General features: G+C 43.7%; 1 protein-coding gene and 1 gene segment (V, D, J or C); both read right to left on the bottom strand.

Moving 5' to 3' along the window:
* Positions 1–23,146, bottom strand: part of LOC100935916 (T cell receptor beta constant 1-like) — a 288,343-nt gene that overhangs the window by 67,005 nt on the left and 198,192 nt on the right.
* Positions 6,283–10,568, bottom strand: LOC100443026 (serine protease 1). Of its 4 annotated transcripts, none has more exons than XM_024249602.1 (6): positions 9,754–9,793; positions 8,573–8,732; positions 8,178–8,219; positions 7,272–7,525; positions 6,732–6,868; positions 6,283–6,435 (listed from the first exon to the last, which is right to left on the bottom strand). In XM_024249602.1, exons 1-6 carry the CDS (start codon positions 9,791–9,793, stop codon positions 6,283–6,285), a joined length of 786 nt encoding a protein of 261 aa, XP_024105370.1. The 4 variants fall into 4 exon arrangements, with proteins under 4 accessions (XP_024105370.1, XP_054415903.1, XP_054415902.1 ...); XM_054559928.1 differs by having other exon boundaries at positions 8,190–8,192; XM_054559927.1 differs by lacking the exons at positions 8,178–8,219; positions 9,754–9,793 and adding an exon at positions 10,487–10,568.

The raw sequence follows: 23,146 nt of genomic DNA, 5'->3' as shown, positions 1-23,146 counted from the left end.
ATTGTCATAGGTTCTTCTTATGCAGCCTCACGGTTGTCCTTGCCACCTGCACTCAGGTGATGCAAACTGACCCACCTGCTCAGGGCTGACAGTCTGAACCAGAATGACATGCTCCCGATCAGATGTCTGAGTTTGGACCATGGTAAATCTGGGTTATGATTTGATCTGAGAATCAGCAGTAGGTAGAGATTTGAGCACATGTTAAATGGGTCACATATTGGGTTGAATAATGAAGATGTGGAGGGGTGGGTCTAGCATTTTCTATTTTGGATGCCGGGAGATTATGCTTGGCTCAGTACAAAGTGAATCTTCCTAGAGAATATCCTAATTTGGGCCCTACCAAGGCTACTAAGACACAGTTGTGTAATTGACTGAGGCACAACCTGGCCAGAGCAGTGTGGAGATGGAGATGCTGTCTGTGCTCAAGTCTCATGATATAATGACAGGAGGGGCTTCCTTATGAGGGTGCTTTCCCTTCTCAGCAACTCTGACCTCAGGTTGGTGATGGACAGGAGCAAGCAGAGTTCAAGTTTGAATTATTTGAAAGGTAAAAGAAGCAGGGATGTTCTGGAGACAGTGAGCAAAGTGAGAAAAGTTCAGAAACTTGGTGTTGAAATTGGACATGACCAGGGGGCTAGAGGGAGGAAGCAAATGGAAACCAGAGGGAATTGGAAAAAATGCCAAAGTGGGGCCCATGGAGTTGAGAGGACACACAGAGTACCTTCGGGTTCAGCTCCCCGTATGGCCGCCGAGCCAGCTTCCCCAGAGCCAGGAGACCCACTGCTCAGAGACCCATCTCCACCCCATAACCCCTCTAATCACTGATGGGCTTATACCTAACACTGCTGTACTTAGATGGTGCATGGTGTCTTACAGCTTTACAAGAGTTTTCATGTAAGCAACAGTGGTACATTGCTTTTCATTGATGCTGAGTTTCACACTTTAACTTCCCACAAACATGCTAATTGTGATTTGTGCAGAGCAAAATTATTTCCATTTATAGAGGAAGAGACTGAGATTCAGAAGGATTCTGTCTTGTCCAAGAATACAGATCTTGGCAGAGCTGACCATAAGGCCAACGGAAGCCATGGAGAGCATTGTGAAGTGTGGGAATTGCTGCACGTGGCATCTAAAAGGAGATTTATTGAGGATCAAGGCAGAGGTCCCCAGAGGACAAGCTGTACATCTGATTCCTTCCTGGTGCTTTTCTTCCTGGCAGAAATAGATGATTGAATTCATCTTTCTCCTGGCACCTTTTCTCAGAGCCTTACCTTGCCACACTTCCAGACCCATCCAGGCCGTGACTGCCAAGTAGATGACACACCTCCCTGCTCACGAATAACTAGCCAAGCCTGAGGTAGCCAGGTTTTGGAGTATTGATCATATGGGTTTTTCCTGTGTTGTCCCTAAACATGTTGTTTCATTTTGTCTCCTTGTCATGGGGTCTTCACAGAACTCCTGCCTTAGAGGATAAGGAGAGACTCTTGCTCTAGCAACTGTAGACACTAGTGTGCACTCAACAGGGATGTGAACCTTGGTCGGAGATGGAAAATTTTTTTGGGAACGGGGGTTTCTGGATCAGTGCTTGTGGCTCTGATTCTGTGTCTGAAAGGGAACACCCAAGAATATAAGGATTTTCTGTATCTAGAGCTTGAAGACTAGCCTTCTCCAGTATTTTGTGCTCTTCTTTAAATGATCACAGTATAGTCTGAGGTCAGCTTTCTTCAAAAAGGAATGACCTCACAGGCAGAGAAGATAGCTATAGATGGAGGCTGTTACCTCATACTGTAGACTCAGATGTGTAGGATAGGTTCAGATCTACCTGCCCAAGCTGAATTTGGAGGACGTGCCATTCTTGGTACTGTTCTTTCTGAGCTATAGATTTCTTTGCCTACTTCTCTAAGACATCTTTCTGGCTTGTATTTAGTGCTTAGCGCACCAAGCCACCATCCTTCAATTATGATAACAGTTAATTATTTCTGTGTGCTTACTATATACCATGTAACTTACTATATAGCATGTAACTCATATAAGTTAAGAATTTTTTCTTTCATTTTATCATCCCAACCACCTATGGGATTGCCCATTTTACAGATGATCAAATGAGCTTTCTGGAGGTGAAATGACTCTTCCATGTCCCAGAGCAGCAGCTCCCAGCCAGAGCCAGCACTGCCTGCACTCAAGACCTTGGAAAAGCAACCAGAGCCAGAAAGAACCATGAGAGAAGCTTTCAATGACTTTCAGCCACTTTGTCTCCCTTTTTTTTCTCTTCTCCTCTCCTGCATTTTTCTCCATCTCCCAGTGTGTTTCGGGATGTGGATGCCTGTCCCCACACAAAAACACTTGGGATTCATTCCTGATACCCCAATTCATCCTGATTTTCCCCCCTTTAAAGTCAGATCCCACCTACCTGTTTGGTCAGAGAGATATGTGTTTTAAAATCCCTGAGGAAGGAGGCAGGGACTGTGCCCTCAGATGATTATTGGTGAAGTGGATTTATGCTTAAAATCAGTTTAAGACAATGTTGCTGTGACTCTGCCTAGGACAGGCAGCCCACTGTGGCCCTGGGTGATGAGGGAAGTCCACAGATACCCAGGGTTTGTCACCTGTGGCTGCTAGTGTCTGCAGAGCTAATTGAGCTAATCCTGTGAAAGGATGAGCACTGATGGGCAGTTGTATGGTAGGTTGCTATGGGGCTTCTTGATCTCTCAAATTCCAGGTCCCAAGATCAATGCATGCGTGAGGGGCCCCTTCCCAGCAGGCTCTGGTGGCTACAAACTTGCTCAGGTGTGGAAGATCATACCACTTTACCTTTGGTTTTTCTTTGAAAAACAAACAACGAAAGACAGATGAAAACAAGAATTCTACCAGTGGGCAAGCAAGAATTATCTTTGGGAAAAGGGATGTTTGTGGCTTTTCCCCACATTCGCCTTGAAAGAGCTTGGCTGCAGAGTGGCTATTATTAAAATGTCCACAAAATAGAAGACGCTGGTGAGGCTGCAGAGGAAAGGGAATGCTTGTACACTATTGGCCAGAGTGTAAATGAGTTCGTAGAAAAATTAATGCAGAAAACAGTTTGGAGATTTCTGAAACAATTTAAAACAGAACTACCTTTCCACCCAGCAATTCTTTACTGGGCATTTACCCAAAGGAAAATAATTGTTCTGCCAAAAAGACACACGCTCTTGCATGTCCGTCACAGCACTATTCACAGTAGCAAAGCCATGGAATGAACCTAGGTGGCCATCAGTGATAGACTGGATAAAGGAAATGTGGTACGTATACACCATGGAATACTATGTAGCCATGAAAAGAATGAAATCATGTCCTTTGCAGCAACATGGATGGAGCTGGAGACCATAATCCTAAGCAAATTAACATAGGAACAGAAAACCAAATATCACGTTCTCATGTATAAGTGGGAGCTGAGCATTGGGTAAAAATGGATAGAAAGATGGGAAGAGTAGACGCTGCAACTACTAGAGGGAAGAGAGAAGGAGGGTGGACAGGGCTGAAAAAATACCTATTGGGTGCTATGCTCAGTGCCTGAGTGATGAGATCATTTGTGCCCCAAACCTCAGCATCACACAATATACCCATGTAACAAACCTGCACATGTACCCCATGAATCTAAAATAAAATTTGAAATTATTTTTTAAAAAATAGAGCCTGGGCCACAAGCGGTGGCTCCCACCTGTAATCCTAGCACTTTGGATCACTTGAGGTCAGGAGTTCAAAACCACACTGGCCAACATTGTGAATCCCTGTCTCTAATAAAAATACAGAAAAAAAAATTAGCTGGGCATGGTGGCATGCACCTGTAATCCCAGGTACTTGGAAGGTTGAATCACTTGAACCTGGGAGGTGGAGGTTGTAGTGAGCAGAGATCACGCCACGGCACTCCAGCCTGGCTATTGTTCAGCCAGAAGGAGATGTTTTGTGTGAAGGCTGAGATGGGGGTCTTCGGAGCCTCTGTGAGAAGGAGGTCCTAAGCCGTGGCGGTGGACACAGTTGTAGCTTTCTGCCTCTTTGCCCTTTGGACTGGACCCACAGGTGAACAGTACCAGCCTCGATCCCAAGCACACACTCTGCAGACTTTCACATCTCACGGTTTCATGTGAGCAAATGGACTGGGAAAGCTGTGTGGCCTGAGAAAAGGCAACCCCATGGCCTGACTCTCACACAGTATTTTGTCTTGGATTTTGTATAATAAGCATTTTTTTTTTTGCTTGTTTTGTGTTTTTGGTAGTGGTGGTGGTGGTTTATTTTACATTGACCACTTGCAAGAAATACCATGGTTATTTGTGATTTTCATGCACTGTTTCTGCTGGCAACCCTTCTCAGTGAGGTGACTCAGTTTTCTGTGTAAAGACTCTATGTGGCCCAGGTAGGAGGTGGAAGCAGCTGTCTGGAAGGCCATTGGGATCCTTATGTCTGTCTCTTGGCTTCAGGTAACCAGCTGGGCTTTGATAGGAATGATCTGAATGGAGAAAGAAAACACTGGAAACTAACACTCCCCGCCCAGCCAAGCCCTGTTTATATGAAGCGTTTGGTCCTTCCCTTGACTCTTGAGTGATGATGATATTCAGTCGAGGCATTAACATTATGGTAAGAAAGGGAAAAAATGTATCTGTCTTCTCTGTCTCTCTATCTACTGGATATATGTCTCCAAAAGCAGACAAACCCAAGGCTTTAAGGTGAACTAGGGTCTGTGTTTGGACTCCATAAAAACAAAATCCATGTTGAGCAAACTGATGTTTGTATGCAGTGACTTTCTGGATGACCCATGTGTATCTGTCCATTGTGTGTGAGCCCTGAGCCCTGTTTTCCTCTGAAGATAGTGAGTGGTAGCCATCTCCTCACATGAACCACACATCTGGAGCCCAGATGGCACTCTCGATGTAATTGATCTTACACATTTCCTGTTTACCAAACAAGTGTCTGATGCATATTTGGGTGTATTCCACAGCATGTGGACTGCGGTCCCTTGTGTTTGCCAGGAATGCTGTGCTCCATGTAGAGGTTTTCCTCTACTCATCACTGCAATTTGCACACTGCTCCGTGGACATTTGGAGGCCTGTGCTCTGTTCCCTGTAACTGGAAATGTGCTCTGAACTTGTCTGTCTCCCTTGGCTGTTCCTGGCCCTTGGTACCAGCTCCCAGGGGTTTCCACGACCACTTGGGACAGAAGGTGAAAGTGGAATTTCAAAGAGAAGCTTGCTTGGATCTTTGTTGCCAAGCTTGGATGAGCTACGGCCCTAACATGAGCCCTCTCAGAATTGCCTGGAGGAGGCTTTGGCAGGTGCCAGAGGTGCCATGGGGCCTGCTTCCCTCTGCTGCATCCAGTGGGTGCAAGCCAGCCAACATGCGGCCAGAGTGGCTGCTCAGATGTCTTTCCCTCCACTTTTTTTAAAGAAGTCCCACATAAGTCACTTGAAGTATCTCAAAGGCAAGCAAGATATATGAAAATGAATCCTACCTCAGTGAATTGATCAAATGGGTGAATCCTGACCCTCTCTAATTTCTTTCCCTGGTCGGAGTGGGGAGCTGGTGTTAGCTGTGGGATTCACTGTGGCGTCCTACCACAAAGGCAAAAAAGACGAAATTGCAGCGTGCAGAGCTGGGCTTGATTCCCAAATCGCAATCTGGCTCCCGCTATGGTAGGCAGAACATCTCTCTAGCCTGCTCACAGAAATGGAACTAGGGAATTGAGGGAAGAGTTTGGGGGCCAGGGAGATTTTCTTGAGTCTGATTTTCCAGGTGAATGAGAAGGGATGGCTTGGTTGAGGGTTTTGTGCCGACACATTCCTGGGAGAGGCACATCATCACTGACAACATTTGTCATTCTTGTATTTTAGCAATCAGATTCAGCTGGTCAGATTTCTTGGGCCACCTCGAGGATGTTGACACCTTTTCTGTGCTGTGATTGTTCTGAAGGCAGAGTAGCTCTACCCACTGTGAGAAGCCCAAATAAAAATCAATGCCCCCTGCTGCAAAGACCACCTTTCTGAAACACACTTTTCTCTAGAAAACAGTGCCCCCCTTTCTCCCAAGCTTCTTCTTATTTTTGGATTCCATATGTTTGTATGTGCTAATCTAGTGTACCATGGAACACATTTTGGGAGATGGGGGCTCTGCTTACCTTTAAGGGGGAGAGTCGTGTCTGACCTGAGATTGGAGGGTGCTTTCCAGTGTGAAGGAGTGAAAGGGAGCAGGAACAGACACAGACAGTGAGACCAGGGTCACTTTATTGGTATAGAGACTGCAGAGGGACCAGGGGCTTTAGCTGTTGGCAGCGATGGTGTCCTTAATCCAGTCCACATAGTTGTAGACTTTGGTGTAGACTCCAGGCCTGTTCTTCTGGGCACAGCCATAGCCCCATGAGACAACTCCTTGGAGTTGCCCGTTGCAGACCACCGGACCACCAGAGTCACCCTGGGGGGAAGAAAGGACAAATCATATGGAGAGATGGAGGAGGAATATAACTACATTTACTCTGAACCTTAAAAGACCCCTTTCCAGCCAGCTCTGTGGCTCCACATCCTTCTCACGGTGGCCCATTCTCTGTTCTTCCTAAGCAGACAGCATGCAGCCCAAGGGAGCCTTCCTCACCTCTCCATGGGACACTGCAAGGAGACTCCTCAGCCCCGCCACCTTGGGAGTTCAAATCTTTTTCGCTGGTGGGGCCTGGGTATCAGTGGGAGACTCAGCATGGGAAGGGGTCAAATCACCTGGCAGGAATCCTTGCCTCCCTCGAGGAAGCCCACGCAGAACATGTTGCTGGTAATCTTTCCAGGGTAGGAGGCTTCACACTCAGCCTGGCTCAGCACAGGAGCATCCAGGCACTGCAGCTCGTCTGGGTAGTCGGCTGTGAGGATCAGGAAGAGATGAAAGAAAGTAGAAATGTGGGTCAGGCCAGAGAAAGAGACAATAATCTCGGATGGAACACTGAAGAGGAACACTGCCCCTGGAGAGGACTCCAAAACGTAAGTCTTGGCAAGGGACTCTGGCTTTTAGTTCCCAGAATGATCGTTGTTGAACCCCTTCCAAGACGTGATCACAGCAAGCTCTCCATTTGTCCTGTCTCTTGATTTTAGGAGCCAATTCCTTGAGAGTTTGCATCTCTCTGGTGCCCAGTGCAGAGCCTGTGTGTAACGGGCACTATAAATGTGTCTTAAGCCTGGAGGTGAGAGGATTCTAGTTAAGGGGCATGCTTTGTCCTGGAAATTGTGAGGATGGAGGGAAGTAGAAGGACAAAGGGTCCCACTCACCACCAGAGCTCGCAGTGTTGCCCCAGCCGGAGATGAGGCACTCGGTGCCAGCAGCTGGAGGGGCGGTCGGCAGAGAGATGGTGGACACACGGGCATTGATGACGGCAGGTGTGGAGAGCTTGATCAGCATGATGTCATTGTTCACAGTCTTCCTGTCATATTGGGGGTGGCGGATGATCTTGGCCGCATTGATGAACTGCTCATTCCCCTCCAGGACTTCAATGTTGTGCTCTCCCAGTCTCACCTGGATGCGGCTGATGGGCAGGGCAGGCATGGTGAAGACCTTCTCCCACAGCCAGGGCACCCATCCCACCTTCCCCAGGTTCCTCAAGCTCCCTGCTCATGGACAGCTCTGGAGGCATGTGGTGGGGTATGTGGCCATATCGCATGGGCAGGAGAGGGATGTGGGTCAGTGCGGGTATGAGAACCAGGACCTTTCTGCTCCAGAGGTTGGTGGTAGTGGGGTGGGGAAGAGTCAAAGGGATCCCACCAGAGGCTGCTCCTCAATCTGCCTTCCCAGACTCTTTCCCACAATCTATATAGTCACTAGCACTGTGGGCACAAGGAGCTCCTTGAAGTTTTCCCAGCATTCTTCACCCCAGGCCTTTGCTAACTGTGCACAGCACCTGTTCCTCCCTCCCTTCTTGGCCTGGTGAGCACCACCCTTCTGTGTAATCAAATCCAAGGGTAGCCATAGCATTAGCATCTCCTGGGAACTTGTTAGAAATGTAAATTCTTTGTCCTTACCCCCACCTACTGATCAGAACCTTGGGGATGGGACCCAGTGATTTGTGCCTTAGCAAGCCTGCAGGGAGTTCTGACACATACTCAGATTTGTGTAGGCAGCGGTTCTCAGCTCTGTCTATACACTCTACAGTTACCAGAGGTAGAGTGTGAAATACTCACTGATATTCACACCCACTTCCTGAAAATTTTGAGTTAATTGCCCTGGGATAGGACACAGGCATCAGTGTTTTTAAAAAGTCTTTCTTAGGTGGCTTTAATGTGTAGCTAACCAGCAAAAGGTGCTTGCCTGCTTTTCTCACTAGCTCTGACCACTCCAAGATCATCCCTGCCTGCTTTTACGACCACAACCTTGCTGTTTCATGGATTTGCCAGGGTGTGAGAGCTTCCTGTCTTGTGTTCAGTCTCCGCTCTGGAGAGTCAGCTGTTGCCAGCAAGATTTCTTCTCCACCACCTCTCCCATCCATCTTACCCAACCTCAGTAGTTCCCTGGGTGGAAGCCAAGCTCTCCCAGACAGCCTGGGTGGGAGCTTTGCAGTTAGGGACCCCACACTTACGACTTGTAGCAGTGAGCTGCTGACACCACCCACTGTTCATTGATGAGGGAGCCACCGCAGAAGTGGTACCCAGAATTCAGGGACACCTGGTAGGGGAGAGAATTCTTCTGACAGGTGTAGCCCCCAACGATCTTGTCATCATCGTCAAAGGGGGCAGCAACTGGAGTGGAGATGGGAAGGGATAAGGCAAGTCAGTAGCATGTTACGGGTGGCCCTCCCAGCCTACGATTGCTTCCTGCTAACTAGAAATCCTTAACAAGCAGAGTGAAGCTCGGCAAGAGAGGGAGCTCTGCCACCCCTGGTGAGCATCACTGGATGTGACTCCCAAGTCTCTGTGTCTGCAGGGCCCATAGCTAGGTACCCTGCGGGGGCTCAGATCTCTCCTGGGGTCACCAGGCTGAGGACGCAAGGGATGTCCTCAAAATGCTTCCAGTGGGATAGGAGTTGGGATGTGGTTTTCTCACCCACTGAGTGCTTCTTTTATTCATCACCTGTGTACTTCCCCTGGCTATTTGAACTCTGAATTGTCAGGATACTTTGGCCAAGCTAGGGAAACCCCTGGCTGTGTAGTCCCGGCCATGACCATCTTCCCCCATAGCTCAGATCTGTACAGTCGGGGCAGAGTTGACGGCAGACCCCAGGCTCACTGTGGCAGAACAAAGGTAGACGTTGTTATTGGCCAATAGAACAGTAATCCTTACCTTGGCTGCATGGCTGGAAATGTTAAAAATCACTTGGGAACCTTAAAAGCCCAGTACACAGGTTGCACCCCAGACAAATGAAGTTAGAACTTGAAGAGTCGTGTCTCTGGCATGAGTTATTTTCCAACCTCCCCAGGTACATTTGAAGTTAAGAGCAGCTATTATGGTGCTATTTTGGTGCTGCAGGAGCCAAGCCTGAAGCCTGCTGCTTCGTTTCGTGGGCCAGCCCCATCTGGCCTCCCTTCCCAGCTTCTCCAACCATAGCTTGGGTATGGATGAATGACAGTGGGAGTGAAATCAGGGAGAAGGTGAAACAAGTGAGGCTTAAAAAGAGCCCAAGGAGGACGGGAAGGAAAGATGCCAGATGGAGGAAATAGAATATCAGAGCACAGTCAAAAGAGGAGAGGTGGCAAGAATGACAGGGCATATATTTCCCAGGAAAGGGGGTGGGTGAGGCCTGAGGCAGGGCATGAAACTCACCAGCAGCTCCAACAAAGGCAAGGATCAGGAGTGGATTCATGGTGGTAGAGTGTGCCTGACTGGTGGTGGAAGGCCTGTCCTTATACCTCCCAAGGATCGGGAGAAGAGGTGTCTGTGAGGTGAGGGTCACTGCTCCTCCCAGCACAAACACACCTGCAGCTTTCCCCTTCCTAGGGTCTTGCATCAGCTCAGCTAAGTTTGGCCACTCTCTGGGTTTTTGATTCACAGGTGATAAGGATACTTGCCTTCTGAGAGCAGAGAGGGAGACCGGCTGTTTCCTGGAAGGATTCTGGGATGGGAAAGACAGGGGAAGCCAAGCCCCAGATCACACAGCTGGGCTTTCTTAGGCCCAGGAGAGGAGGGTTCGAAGGAGGGAGAATGGCCTGGCTGTTTAGGAATCTTTTTAACTATTGGGGATATATTTAATGTACTTAAGGAAGGACAAGCGTTGGTAACAAGCTTGGCTTTTCAGCATCCTGGGGCCCACATGAGAGGAGCAAAGTCTTATCTAAGGCTCATTCCTGTGAATATGAAGATGCTTCTTTCCAGTCACTGTGGGGGAAGGTCAAATCTGAGGTTTGGGGAATGAGAATTCCAACACTAAGGGGTAAGGAGAAGGGAGACTCAGTATTCCATAGGATTCTGGGCTTCCAGATGGCTCTCCTTCCTACCAAGGCTTAAGGATGGGAAGTGTTTCAAAGAAGGAGGGGGCACAGTTTCTGTAGGAGCTTTCTCAGTGTATCTGGAGGATGGAAAACCAATGGTGCACTCCTCCCCTTCTTCAATGTGAAGACGTTTGTCTCTCTCATATGCATATTGTCATAGGTTCTTCTTATGCAGCCTCACGGTTGTCCTTGCAACCTGCACTCAGGTGATTTAAACTGACCCACCTTCTCAGGGCTGACAGTCTGAACCAGAATGACATGCTCCCGATCAGATGTCTGAGTTTGGACCATGGTAAATCTGGGTTATGATTTGATCTGAGTATCAGCAGTAGGTAGAGATTTGAGCACATGGTAAATGGGTCACATATTGGGTTGAATAATGAAGATGTGGAGGAGTGGGTCTAGAATTTTCTGTTTTCAATGCAGTGAGATTATGCTTGGCTCAGTACAAAGTGAATCTTCCTAGAGAATATCCTGATTTGGGCCCTACCAAGGCTATTAAGACACAGTTGTGTAATTGACTGAGGCACAACTTGGCCAGAGCAGTGTGGAGATGGAGATGCTGTCTGCACTGAATTCTAATGATGTAAGGAAAGGAGGGGCTTCCTTATGAGGGTGCTTTCCCTTCTCAGCAACTCTGAGCTCAGGCTGGTGATGGGCAGGAGTGAGTAGAGTTCAAGATTCGATTCTTTGAAAGGTAAAAGAAGCAGAGATGTTCTAGAGATGGTGGATAAAATGGGAAAAGCTCAGAAACTTGCTGATGAAATTGGACATGGACAGGGGGCTAGAGGGAGGAAGCAAGTGGAAACCAGAGGGAATTGGAAAAAATGCCAAAGTGGGGCCCATGGTGTTGAGAGGACACACAGAGTACCTTCGGGTTCAGCTCCTAGTATGGCTACCGAGCCAGCTTCCCCATAGCCTGGAGACCCACTGCTAGGAGACCCCCTCTTCACCTCGTACCCCCTCTAATCACTGATGGGCTCATACCTAACACTGCTATGCTTAGATGGTGCACGGTGCCTGCCAGCTTTACAAGAGTTTTCATGTAAGCAACAGTGGTACATTACTTTTCATTGATGCTGAGTTTCACACTTCAACTTCCCACAAACCTGCTAATTGTGATTTGTGCAGAGCAAAATTGTTTCCATTTATAGAGCAAGAGACTGAGATTCAGAAGGATTCTGTCTTGCCGAAGAATACAGATCTTGGCAGAGCTGACCATAAGGCCAATGGAAGCCATGGAGAGCATTGTGAAGTGTGGGAATTTCATCTAAAAGGAGGTATCTAAAAGGAGATTTATTGAGGATCAAGGCAGAGGTCCTCAGAGGACAAACTGTACATCTGATTCCTTCCTGGTGCTTTTCTTCCTGGCAGAAATGAATGATTGAATTCATCTTTCTCCTGGCACCTTTTCTCAGAGCCTTACCTTGCCACAGTTCCAGACTCATCAAGGCCATGACTGCCATGTAGATGACACACCTCTCTGCTCACGAATAACTTGCCAAGCCTGAGGGAGCTAGGTTTTGGAGCATTGATAAAATGGGCTTTTCCTTTGTTGTCCCTAAACATGTTGTTTCATTTTGTCCCCTTGTCATGGGGTCTTCACAGAACACCTGCCTTAGAGGACAAGGATAGACTCTTGCTCTAACAACTGTAGATACTACTGTGCACTAAACGGGGAGGTGAACCTTGGTAGAAGATGGAAAATTTTTTTGGAAAAGGGGATTTTTGGATCAGTGCTTGTGGCTCTGACTCTCTGAAAGGGTCTGAAAGGGAACAGCCAAGAATATGAGGATTTTCTGTATCTAGAGCTTGAAGACTAGCCTTCTCCAGTATTTTGTGCTCTTCCTTAAATGATCACAAAATAGTCTGAAGTCAGCTTTCTTCAGAAAGGAATGAACTTAACAGGCAGAGAAGATAGCTATAGGTGGAGACTGTTACCTCATACCGTAGACTCAGATGTGTAGGATAAGTTCAGATCTAGCTGCCAAAGCTCAATTTGGAGGACATGTCATTCTTGTTACTGTTCATTCTGAACTGTAGATTTCTTTGTCTACTTCTCTAAGACATCTTTCTGGCTTGTATTTAGTGCTTAGCACACTAAACCACTTTCCTTTAATTGTGATAAAAGTGAGTCTTTTCTGTGTGCTTAGAGTAAGTTATATACCACATAACTTACTCTACAGCATGTAACCCATGTAAGTTAAGAATGTTTTTTCATTTTATCATCACAACCACCTATGGTCTTGCCCATTTTACAGATGATCAAATGAGCTTTCTGGAGGTGAAGTGACTTGCTCAGGGCCACACAGCCAGGAGGTTTTAAAGATGGGATGTAAATATGGTGGTCTGACTCTAGGGCCTCCATGCTGTGCAATAGGGCATTCTGCTTTGCCTCCTCCGAGCTGATCCTTGGTGCAGCCTCACTGAGGTGGTAGGCAGCAGATATTGTTCTCTCCTTTTTACAGATGAACAATCTAAAGCTCAGAGGTCAAGTGTCTTCTTCAGGGTTACTTGTCTAAGGAAAGCAGAGATCATACTAGAACCTTCCCTATTCAGACAAAGTTTGTTCCCCTTCATGTTGCTACAGAGTTGAGTCTTTCAGACCTCCTAGTAGCCTGCAAACTGTCAGATTCCAAATTTTTTTTTTTTAACACTTTCTTCTCCAGATCCCACCAGATCTTTCTCCTACATTCTTACTGAACTCCTCTTTGGGTTCCAGTATCCTTTATCATTCCCCAACCAGACTGTCAGATTTTAGGCTGTCTTCCCCCCAGACTCCCAGCTCCTCTCCTCATCCATTTTTTTTTTCTAAGCTACTTATCTCCCCCACAGCACAATTTCTCTTTATCCAATCAGGAATTATTTTCGTTACTATATCATCCTAGGAATCATTGAATCTGGAGAGTGAAGGGAGTGCTCTGTGTGATTCGGAAAAGTCTGACTTGTAAGATGGAGTCGCGGAGCATGAACTGGTCGAGGCTGATCAGCTAAACGAAGTAGCCCATTCCTCCCCGCCTGCCTCCCACCCCTCCTCTTGACTGCCTCTTGCCCCTCCTTCTGCCTGCCCAGCTGCTCCCCACCTTGAAGCCATGGAAGACATGCAAGTTTTATGCCCAGAGGGAAGTTTATAGTTCTGTTTATTCTTCAGTCTTCCATGTATGGGTAAGTGGGGAAGCCTCTAGCACTTGAGACTAAACCTACAGTATTTTAAGGATACATTGATTGCTGTAATATAATGGTGAGTCTTTCTGTTCACGTTTCAGCCACTCCTTGACCACTCTTTTGTTTGGCCTATTAGAGTGGCTTAAGTGAGTCCAGGCTCCCTTAGATAAGAAGCAGAAGAAAGCCAGGACAGAGTGCAGGAGAAACATCCATGTAGGTTCTTATTATTGTAACATCTAGAATCTGTTTCATGATACTCAGAGTTTAATATATGATGTACGCATTTATTTTTCTAAATTATGCTAGCTCTAGACTGAGGCTCACAAGCTAGGTTTGGTGATAAATCCAGTCAACTGGGTTCCTTCTACTCATGTAGCTTATAAAAGTCTAGACTGTGTCATCCATTTGGAAGGCAGCCAATGGGTCAGTCATTTCCTCAAGATCATCTTGGCCAGGAGGGCCTTCAAAAGGCTCCTAAGGCTCAGAACTGAGTGCTCCATCCACACAGGCACCAACATAATTCCAATTGAGAACCTTCCACCCCAGGGCCACTGTGTTTGAGCAGGTTCTGCACTTTGCCTCTCTGTAGAACCCATATCATCTGTTCCATTTCCCAGTCTTGGGTAAGGCAGCAGAAGGGGGTTGGCGCATGACATGTGTACCTTTCTATTCAAATACAAAGCTTGTTATCTGTAGTCCTCCTACAGTTCTGTAAAACACTGGAACTTATTCTTCCTATCTAGCTGTAACTTTGTGTCCTTTAATCTTTTTGTATCCTCCCCCCAACTAAAACATAAATTTAAAACAAGAATAAAAAATATAAAGTCTGAAGTGCTTATTCCTTTCCTGTTAGAATAATCTAGTTAATTTTCTTATGGGCTTAGATTATCTAAACTCAAATGCTTTTGTAGAGTTTTCCTCCAGGGAAATCCACTGCAGCTGTATAAATTTTCCTCTTATCTTTGAAATATATTTATTTACTCGCAAATATTTATTGCATTCCTGGAGCGATATTCCAAGAGTTCTTCTAGGTTATTTGGAAGCAGCAATGAAGAAGACAGAAAAGGTTCTCATTTTCAGTGCATTCATGGGTGCATGTGCATGCATTTATGCACATATGAGGAGGTATAGAAATGGGATGCACATACATTGCTTTCAGTAAATGATGAGTACATATTACTAAAATAGGATACAGTGATAATATAATATGGGATGACTGCTGAAGTGCTGTTACATAGAGTGGTCAGGAAGGGTCTCTTTGGGGAGGTGGCATTTAAGTTAACACCTGAATAAAAAAGAACCAGCCATCTGCAGGTAGAGTTAGGAGGGCTTTCACGATTTCCTTCTGAGTCTGCAACAGAAATAATTCAACGCACACAAACAATTGCTATTTGAAATTAAATAACCCTGTCATCTAGCCTATGGATATATATACCTTGTCATGGGTTTTGATTGTATGAAGGATGGTCATCAGTATATTGAACTATTCTTATTAAAATTAATGTAAAATATTTTTGACATGAAATGATATTCATGAAATATTGTTGGGTTAAGGGAATAAATTCTAAAACTACATACTGTATGATCTAATTTTATTAAACTGAGCGATTTTGACTTTTTTATTTTGATAATATGCATATTTTATAATACCACAAATTTTTGTATTTAATTAAAATAGCTAAAAGAGAAACAATTGTAATAATAAAATTTTCTGAGAGAGGACCATACTTATTCTTGAGGAAGGAATTGCTAGTGGTAAAATATGTTTTTATAGTGAGAAATATGGTTAGGTAGCAACTACACTAATTGCATATTTTGTCTCTATGTGCTTTTTATACAGATAATTGCATCACTTTCTTATTAAAAATACCTACATTTAAAAACTCACTATTATTCTTATTTTCTATGGAGAAATTAAGGCATGGAGAAATTGTGTAACTTGTTAAGGTTACACCTAGTGTTAAAGCAGAAGAACCAAGTTTTAAACTTAGGTCTGTCACTTGACAAAGTTCAAGTTCCTAACCACAGTGCTTTACTGCTTTTAAAGAGGCAATTTTGTAATATAGGAAGGTGCTTCATAATCCAAGGCTTCACTGTAGGTAAATTTGTCAACTTCCTATGGTAATGGGAGCATCGGGCAGGAAGGTAAGCTAGCACTGAACCCATGAGATAAAACAGGTATACATGTACATTCCTGTGACCCGGAAAATTAGTACATGTGGAAACTGGAGAAGGCCCATGGGACCTTACGTGGACCAGAAACTAGATAGGAATCACTGCTTTATAAAGCGAGGTACACAAAGAGATACACAGTTAGTGAAAGGATGAGCTAGAAAACTAATCCTAGAAGCAATTAACAAAGAATATTATTTATCTTGGTCTTGGCTTTGGGTGAAGGATATTAAAAAATTTCCTCCGAATATTCATGGTCGCTGAACAGTCAGCCCATTGGGGTTTGAGATAGACATTCTATGACCAAGAAGATATATACTGAGAATTATAAAATAAAATGATATTAGGTCTGTAGCACCCCAATTTCTTGACAGAGACAAACATGAATATTTCCTAGAAAACCCACTTTTACTCCAGTATTTAGAGAATTCTGAAAGATGAATTCACATTAACTTACATAATGTACAAGGAAATAGGCTACCCTGAGTGAGAGCCAGCAGACCACTGAAAACCAGATGCAAAAAGGCATCAAATGCTGGCATTGTCAGAGAATAATTTCCACCAGATGCTTAATATACTTATAAAAAGAAAATAATTTTAAAATACACAAGGAACAGATGCTTTCAAAAATGTTCACTCATATTTGTAAATGACCCAAGTGGATTTTCTAGAAATAAAAATTAATATAATTTAAATGAACAAAATCAGTTGAAAGATTAAATTAGAGGCTTACTGGAGCTGAGGTGTGAATTAGTAAACTAAACAGTAGTTTTAAAGAAATTACCCAGATTGTAGCATAGAGAAGCAAAAAGAAGAAAAATATGACTGAATAGGTAAGGAGACTAGATGATAGTATGAAAGAAAATTGAACATAAGATATAGCTATACTTCTGGACTTCTCTTCTTCAATAAAATGTGGACAACAATCAGGTATACCAATTTAAGTTTTGGCCCCAAGAGGATTTCCCTTCACCACTACCTTTCAGAACCATACTTGGTCAGACTGTAATTATCCTTCCAGAATAACGTGAAGACCCATCTAAAAAAATGAGCTCATGTTTCTCAACTGGAAATATGGAATTTCCATGAAACTTGGGTGTGGTTTGAAGGTAAGAGGAGAAAAGTATGAGTGGGTACCATGAGACTCTGAGATGTGCTCTTGAAATTGAATTGTGCCTTTTTCCAGCTGTGCTTAAGTATGGTCTTGATTATGTATTTTCCATTTAATAACAGAGAGAATGCTCTGGGCACAGCCAAATTTACAGTTTTGCAGATCAGATAATACCTTGTTCTGAATGCCATTATGAGGCATCCATTACAGAGCCAGAAGCAACTTTTCAAAAGAAGAAGGGGGATCGTTGGCTGGTAAGAGTATGGCTTTACACCAAAACTCTGCACCTGTCTGCAGGGCAATTCTCCAGCTGGCCTTGGACAAACTAAGTACTGCCCTATTTCTTGCTTGTAGTTCTCAAAAATAACTGTACAATGTTCTGGGAATGTAACATCCTGAGATAAGGAGGAACTGGCCAGAACAGCCAGGGTTCTGTTCCAGTCCCTTCTAGAAATAGAATGTCCTTCAATGCTTTGCCAAGCATGTCAAGTTGCTCTAGGATATAAAACCCAGGGTGGCTGCTCTCTGAGGTCCCTCAGTGGCAGTGCAAGTAGGGAAGGCACAGACAAGATTTCATCCACCCTGGGCAGCTTTCCTGAGCCTAGTGGGACTGGCTTTCCCTGAATCTTAGGCCTCTGTTTTCCCTTGCTGCCTGTATGTAAGTAATAAACACTCCTCATGTAATTTGTGTGTGTGAGCATTCTTTCTCTCTGGGATCTGGAAAGCAACAAAAGTATAGCCCAAGATGCAATGGTCTCAAGTGCAAATCAGGGCACAGCAAACCTGTTCCACACTGCCTTGTGATTCTCATATTGGGGAACGTCAGGCGCTCCATAGAGCATCAGTATCTACCATAGGCTCTTCAAGAACAACTGGGTCTGCTTAGTCTATGGCCCAAGCAGCAGGAAGCTTTCATCATGGGCTTGTTCTGCCACAGAACCCTCTCTTGCACTGGCCCCAGCTTTACAGATTACATAGTAAATGGAATAGAGTAGCACAATCAAATGCAGTATATCCAAAGTTTAATTCAAAGTCCAAAGACTAAGCATTGCACCTCTTTCTCCGTGGTAGATGATCTAAGGTGCAGCAGCTTACTTCTTACATCTGGACCACTCCAAAACTCACCAGTATAGAAGATTCCTGAACTTTGCAGATTTTATATTGGCCTGGGATGCATGTGTCATATTCTCATATTGAAGCATCTAGAGGGCTTTATCATTCTTATTCACTGAGAATAACCAGATGTCATTAATGTAATGTACCAGCTTTGTTTCAAGATGACTAAAGTTCTTCCAAAATATATTATGGTAGAAAACCAGCTAAAAAGATCCTTGAGATTAAACAGTTAAAGGCTATTACTGACCCCGCCACTTGAAGGAAACTCTATCTGATTGTTTTTATTGGGTATTTCTGAGCACCCTTCTAGAAGAAATTTTACGCTCAGCTTTCCAGGAGCCACTCTTCCTACCTGTGGATAGAACACTCCAGCTAGTCCTACAGATGCTCTCCTCATTCCCAGTCTATCCATTCATACCCATGTCCACCCACAAGCACAGAAACAGCTGTGTCTGCCCAAGAGCTGTGGTTTCCTCCTTCTGTCCCACCTTGGCAGGGCCTTCAGGCTCATATGAGAGGAGCTGGGTAGGAGAGAGCTGAGGTTCTTGCTCAGATCTTTGATCTGTGCCCCGCACTGTGTCTTCAACGCTGCAGAGGTATATGCCGCTGTCTTCAGGGCTCATGTTGCTCACAGTCAGAGTTGAGAATGTTAGGTTTGGGCGGCTGATGGGAAACTTGTCAATGACAAATCCACTCTCATATGTGGCCTCAGAGCCCTGATTTGCAGTTGCAATCAGTGTCAGGCTCTGTCCAGGTTGCTGACGGTACCAGAACATCATGGTGACTTGGCTATCGACTTGACACTGGATTGTCAGGGAGGTTCCACGTTGACAGATATCCCTGCTTGGCTTTTGAGAGACGACAGCACTGAACACAGAGCCTAGTTCCAGAGAATTATTCATGAGGACCGACAAGCTTGGGGTCAGACATCTCCCCAGGCATGAAGGTCTCTGCTTTGTCTCTCCAATACCACCTCAGCTCCCAAAGGACCCCAGGGCACTGCCTCCTTTTTATTGTGCCAACAATTACTCTGTTATGATCCTTTAATCTAACATATCCCCTTCATCTTCTGTCTGGTGGCTTCAGACTCTCTGGAGAGAAAGTCTTTCTACCTCTCCACCCAGTGTTAACATTAACCCCAGACTCCTCACAAGACAAGACTCATACCTAGTCCCAGGAGAAGGAGCAGGAGACTCAGCATCTTCAAGTGATGGCCTCTCTCCTGAGAAAAGGCACTAAGAAGTGAAACTCAAGTTCATCTTTCCTTCCTACAGCGTAGTTCCTTCCTACTTGGTTCCCTTCTCTAACAGGTGGTTGAGTTTCTGCATGATATGCAAAAATCAGTCTTCCCCCTGGTGGAACTGTATGGCTCTTCACTCAGGATGAGTCTTCATGCACAAGCCTCACAGCATGCACCAGCCACTCATCACCATTCTCCCATCACTTTTCCATCTGTCATTACTGAATACCAGTCTGTGCTACTGTCTGGGTGTAGAGCAAAAAGTGGGGTGCAGAATTGACTTCAAAGAACTAAAGATAATATGTTAGAATATAAGGGAACTTCATAACAGTATTTCAACTCGCTGATGGGTCTTCATGGTTGTCCCAAACTGAACTCATTCCTCCCCCAACACATACACACACCAATAAACGGGCTCTTATTCCTCAATTCTCCTCTCCCAACAAATGGCATCCCTGCTCTTCTTGCATGTTAGGCTCAAGAATTCCATAAGCCTCTTTTTTTCCTCACCTACCTTATTTGTCAATTCACAAATTAAATGCATTGTCTCTTATATCTCTTCCCTTGTTTCAGTTATCACAGTCATAACTATTTTTTTTTGTCTTTGCTTAATTCCTGAATACTTGTAATACGGTTTCTTCTATTCTAATTCAACTCAGTCTAGGCCATGAAACAGATCATGTTTGTGTAAAACTTGACCACAATGGTATGACCTTTTTCCATTATCAAGCTGATTTCTCGTATCATGTAACTGCTTAAAATAGTTCATTTTTGCATAAAAGGGGAGCTAAGTTTTTGAGCACTTACTCTACTTTTCATACATTTATTTAAGTCTATTTTTTGGTTAGGCTATTTATTATTGTCACACTACTTTTACAGATTAGGAGATTTTACAGATAAGACCTAGAGACCTTAAATAACCTATCCAAGTTCATATAATCCAAGAGTAAGTAACAGAGTCAGGACTCAAATCAATGCCTATGTGATCACAAATCTCAAGTGTTAATATCAACACTATCAAGTATTGTCTGACTCTTACAGTTGCCTGTGCCTTAGTAAAGTACAGTCTGGTGGGTAACTGAGAATGATAGGCCTAACACTCTAAAGAATACTAGGAAACTCTAGAAAGACAGCCTTGCAAAAACTAACCCATCTTATTTATTTGATTCTGAGATTCTCTCTATTATAAGATGTTCTGTTAAATACCTAATTGTTACTTTGGGGTGGTGTTTAGTACTACCACATTAAAGGTGAAGATTGATTATAGGACTTACCCATATTTCAAAGAAAATATAATTGTGAAAAACAATTTACTTTATAATGGACAAAATGTGACGCCTTAACAATATTTCAGTAACTTGTTCATATGAGGAGTGTGTGTGAAGCCTTTACATCTTATTGGACATGCCACGGACAGTGGCTCAAGATAAACTCTGCTAAGTAGAAGTAGTAAAAGGTATAGAATACTTCAGTTTTTCTTGACATGTAGGTATATTTTTAAATCTTTTAGTCAAGTGTATCAAACTCTCTGCCAAAATAACCCAGCATCTTTTTCATTTTGTTTATCCTAAAAGCTTCTGAAAATTAACAAATGATCCCTATTCTTTACTAAATTCCAAATCTTTGCGTCTTCATCAGTATTCTCTTTGTTTGGAAAAAAAAAAAAAAAACAGCAAACATATTCCCCTCCCTTTTCATGCTTTTCAAACTGCAGTGGTCTCCAGATTTTTCTCTCAGGGAATGTTATGGATACTAAACTCTCATTTAATTTTAATGTGTTTATTTATTGAATTAATACATGCACCTGGTTAATGATTCAATTATAACAGAGAACAAAAAGTAAGTTCCTTCTCCAGAGACAGTCTTGTAAGTATTTTGCTACATGTTCTTATAAATAATAGTTCTTGCTTGTTCAAGTTTATGTAAATCTGACTCCTCCTTCTTTTACACAGAAACACACAGCCCAAACCTTCCTGTACTTCACTTCTTTAATTATCAATGTGGTTCTTATCAGCATATTTCAAAGTTGATTTTATTAAAAAATACACAGAATCGTGCCATTATTTTCCGTTTTATTATGAGAATTTTCAAACATCTATAGAAGCTGAAAGTATTATACAGTGAACATGAATGTACCCACCGCCTAGGTTCTGGATAAAACAGTTAACTGCTTTACTACATAACTATCCATCTCTCCATCCTTCTATTCGTCCATCAATCCATCTAATTTTTTAATTCATTGAAAAGTCAGTTGAAGGCATACTTCACTTCTAAGCAGTTCAGCGCATGTATAATTAACTGGAGTTCAAGGTGTTTTTCAGGTAAAATTTGCATACAGCACCATGCACAAATCTTGAATACCGTTAAACAAGTTTTGACAAATGCATACACTGTGTAACCTACCAAATTATAGAATATTACCATTATCTCCAAAGTTTTCTCATGCCTTTAGTTTTCCCCACTGGTAACTCCTTAGGGGCAACTAGTGTTCTGATTTTTTCATTATAAATTATTCTTTTCTAGAATTTTATGTAAATGGAATAACATCATACACTCTTCTGTGCAAAGTTTCTTTCACCCAGAATAATGTTTTTAAGATTTGTTCAGGTTGTGCGTATTAATACTTCATTCCTTTTTGTGGCAGTGGAATATGTCACCATATGGATATACTACCGTTTGTTTAGCCACTCTCCTGTAGATGGACGTTCAAGATGTCTCCAGGTTTTGGCAATGATGAATTCACTTTCTGTAAACATTCCAGTTTAAGTCTTTTTTTGTAGATTTATGCTTTTATTTCTCTTAAGTAAATACTTAGGAGTATAACTGCTGGCTCATAGGGGTAGATGATCAAAGGGGTTTAATTTTATAAGAAACTATGAGAACTTTTTCCGAATTGGTTGTACTATTATCCACTTTCACCAACAATATATGTGAGTTCTGGGTCTCCAAATTTTTGCCAGCATTTGGTGTTGCCAGGTGGTTTAACTTGAGTGGGTATGTGGATGGTTAGTGGTATCTCATTGTGGTTTTAATGTGTATCTTCTATTTGTCTGCCCTTTTGCCAGTACCACATTTCTTTGATTTTTGTGGGTTTATAGTAAGTCTTGAAGTCAGATAATGAAAGGACTCCAAGCGTGTTCTTTCTAAATATTGTTTTGAATATTCTAGAGTGTCAGGAGCTCAGAATAGCTGAAAAAGAGTGCTGAGGACTTAGGTACTCATTTTAACATATCAGTCTTTTTAAAATTTCAACTTTTATTTAGATACGGGGGTACATATGCAGGTTTGTTACATGGGTATATTGCACCCAGGTAGTGAGCCAATTAAAGCAACAAGCCCAAAAGGAAAGAGTTAAGTCTTTAATTACCTCCTTCAATAGTGTAAGCAAGAGTCTAAAGCCAGAGAAATTACTGACTCCCCTGTTCCATTTTTCCCTGTGGAAATGGCACTGGTCAAGTGTTAGTTGGATTAGCACAGACATGGAGTTGTCTCACTGTTGGGGAGCCCTGCAAGGAGAAAGTGGAAACTCATTGGGTACTCAGAGTGGAGAAAAATGTCTTTAAGCCTCTCTCTTCCTCTCCTATTAGGAGGCCTTGACAGAGGCACCTGAAGAAGACCTCTACATAGGCCTCAGAAAAAGAGACCTAAGAATGAAGGATCCTGAGCTGGCAATATAAATATGCACAATTGCGTGACCAGCCAGGGGGTCCTTGACTGCAACTCCCTTCAAAGACTGCAATGCATTGGCTGTGCACCAAGTCTGGGGTGGGCAGAACAGCCTCTCCACACCTTGTAAACCAGCCAGGTAAAGCCTTTGTAATTAATTATCTATGGCCTGAAACATCACACATAGGCTTCTAATCAGGAGCGGGACTTCTCATAAATTCTTTGTGTGTTCATATTCCTTCTAGAATCAGCTTTTCA

This window comes from Pongo abelii, chromosome 6, assembly GCF_028885655.2.
Source record: "Pongo abelii isolate AG06213 chromosome 6, NHGRI_mPonAbe1-v2.0_pri, whole genome shotgun sequence".
In the NCBI taxonomy this organism is placed as follows: domain Eukaryota; kingdom Metazoa; phylum Chordata; class Mammalia; order Primates; family Hominidae; genus Pongo; species Pongo abelii.
Note: the sequence above shows the minus strand (reverse complement) of the source record. Positions and strands in the feature narration are given on the sequence as shown.

Coding starts and splice junctions, on each gene's coding strand:
- LOC100443026 (XM_054559927.1), bottom strand. CDS start 10,568: ATGCATATGAGAGAGACAAACGTCTTCACATTGAAGAAGGGGAGGAGT. Junction 7,526..8,572: donor GCAGCTCACTGCTACAAGTC/GTAAGTGTGGGG, acceptor CCTGCCCATCAG/CCGCATCCAGGTGAGACTGG. Junction 6,869..7,271: donor CAACACTGCGAGCTCTGGTG/GTGAGTGGGACC, acceptor TGATCCTCACAG/CCGACTACCCAGACGAGCTG.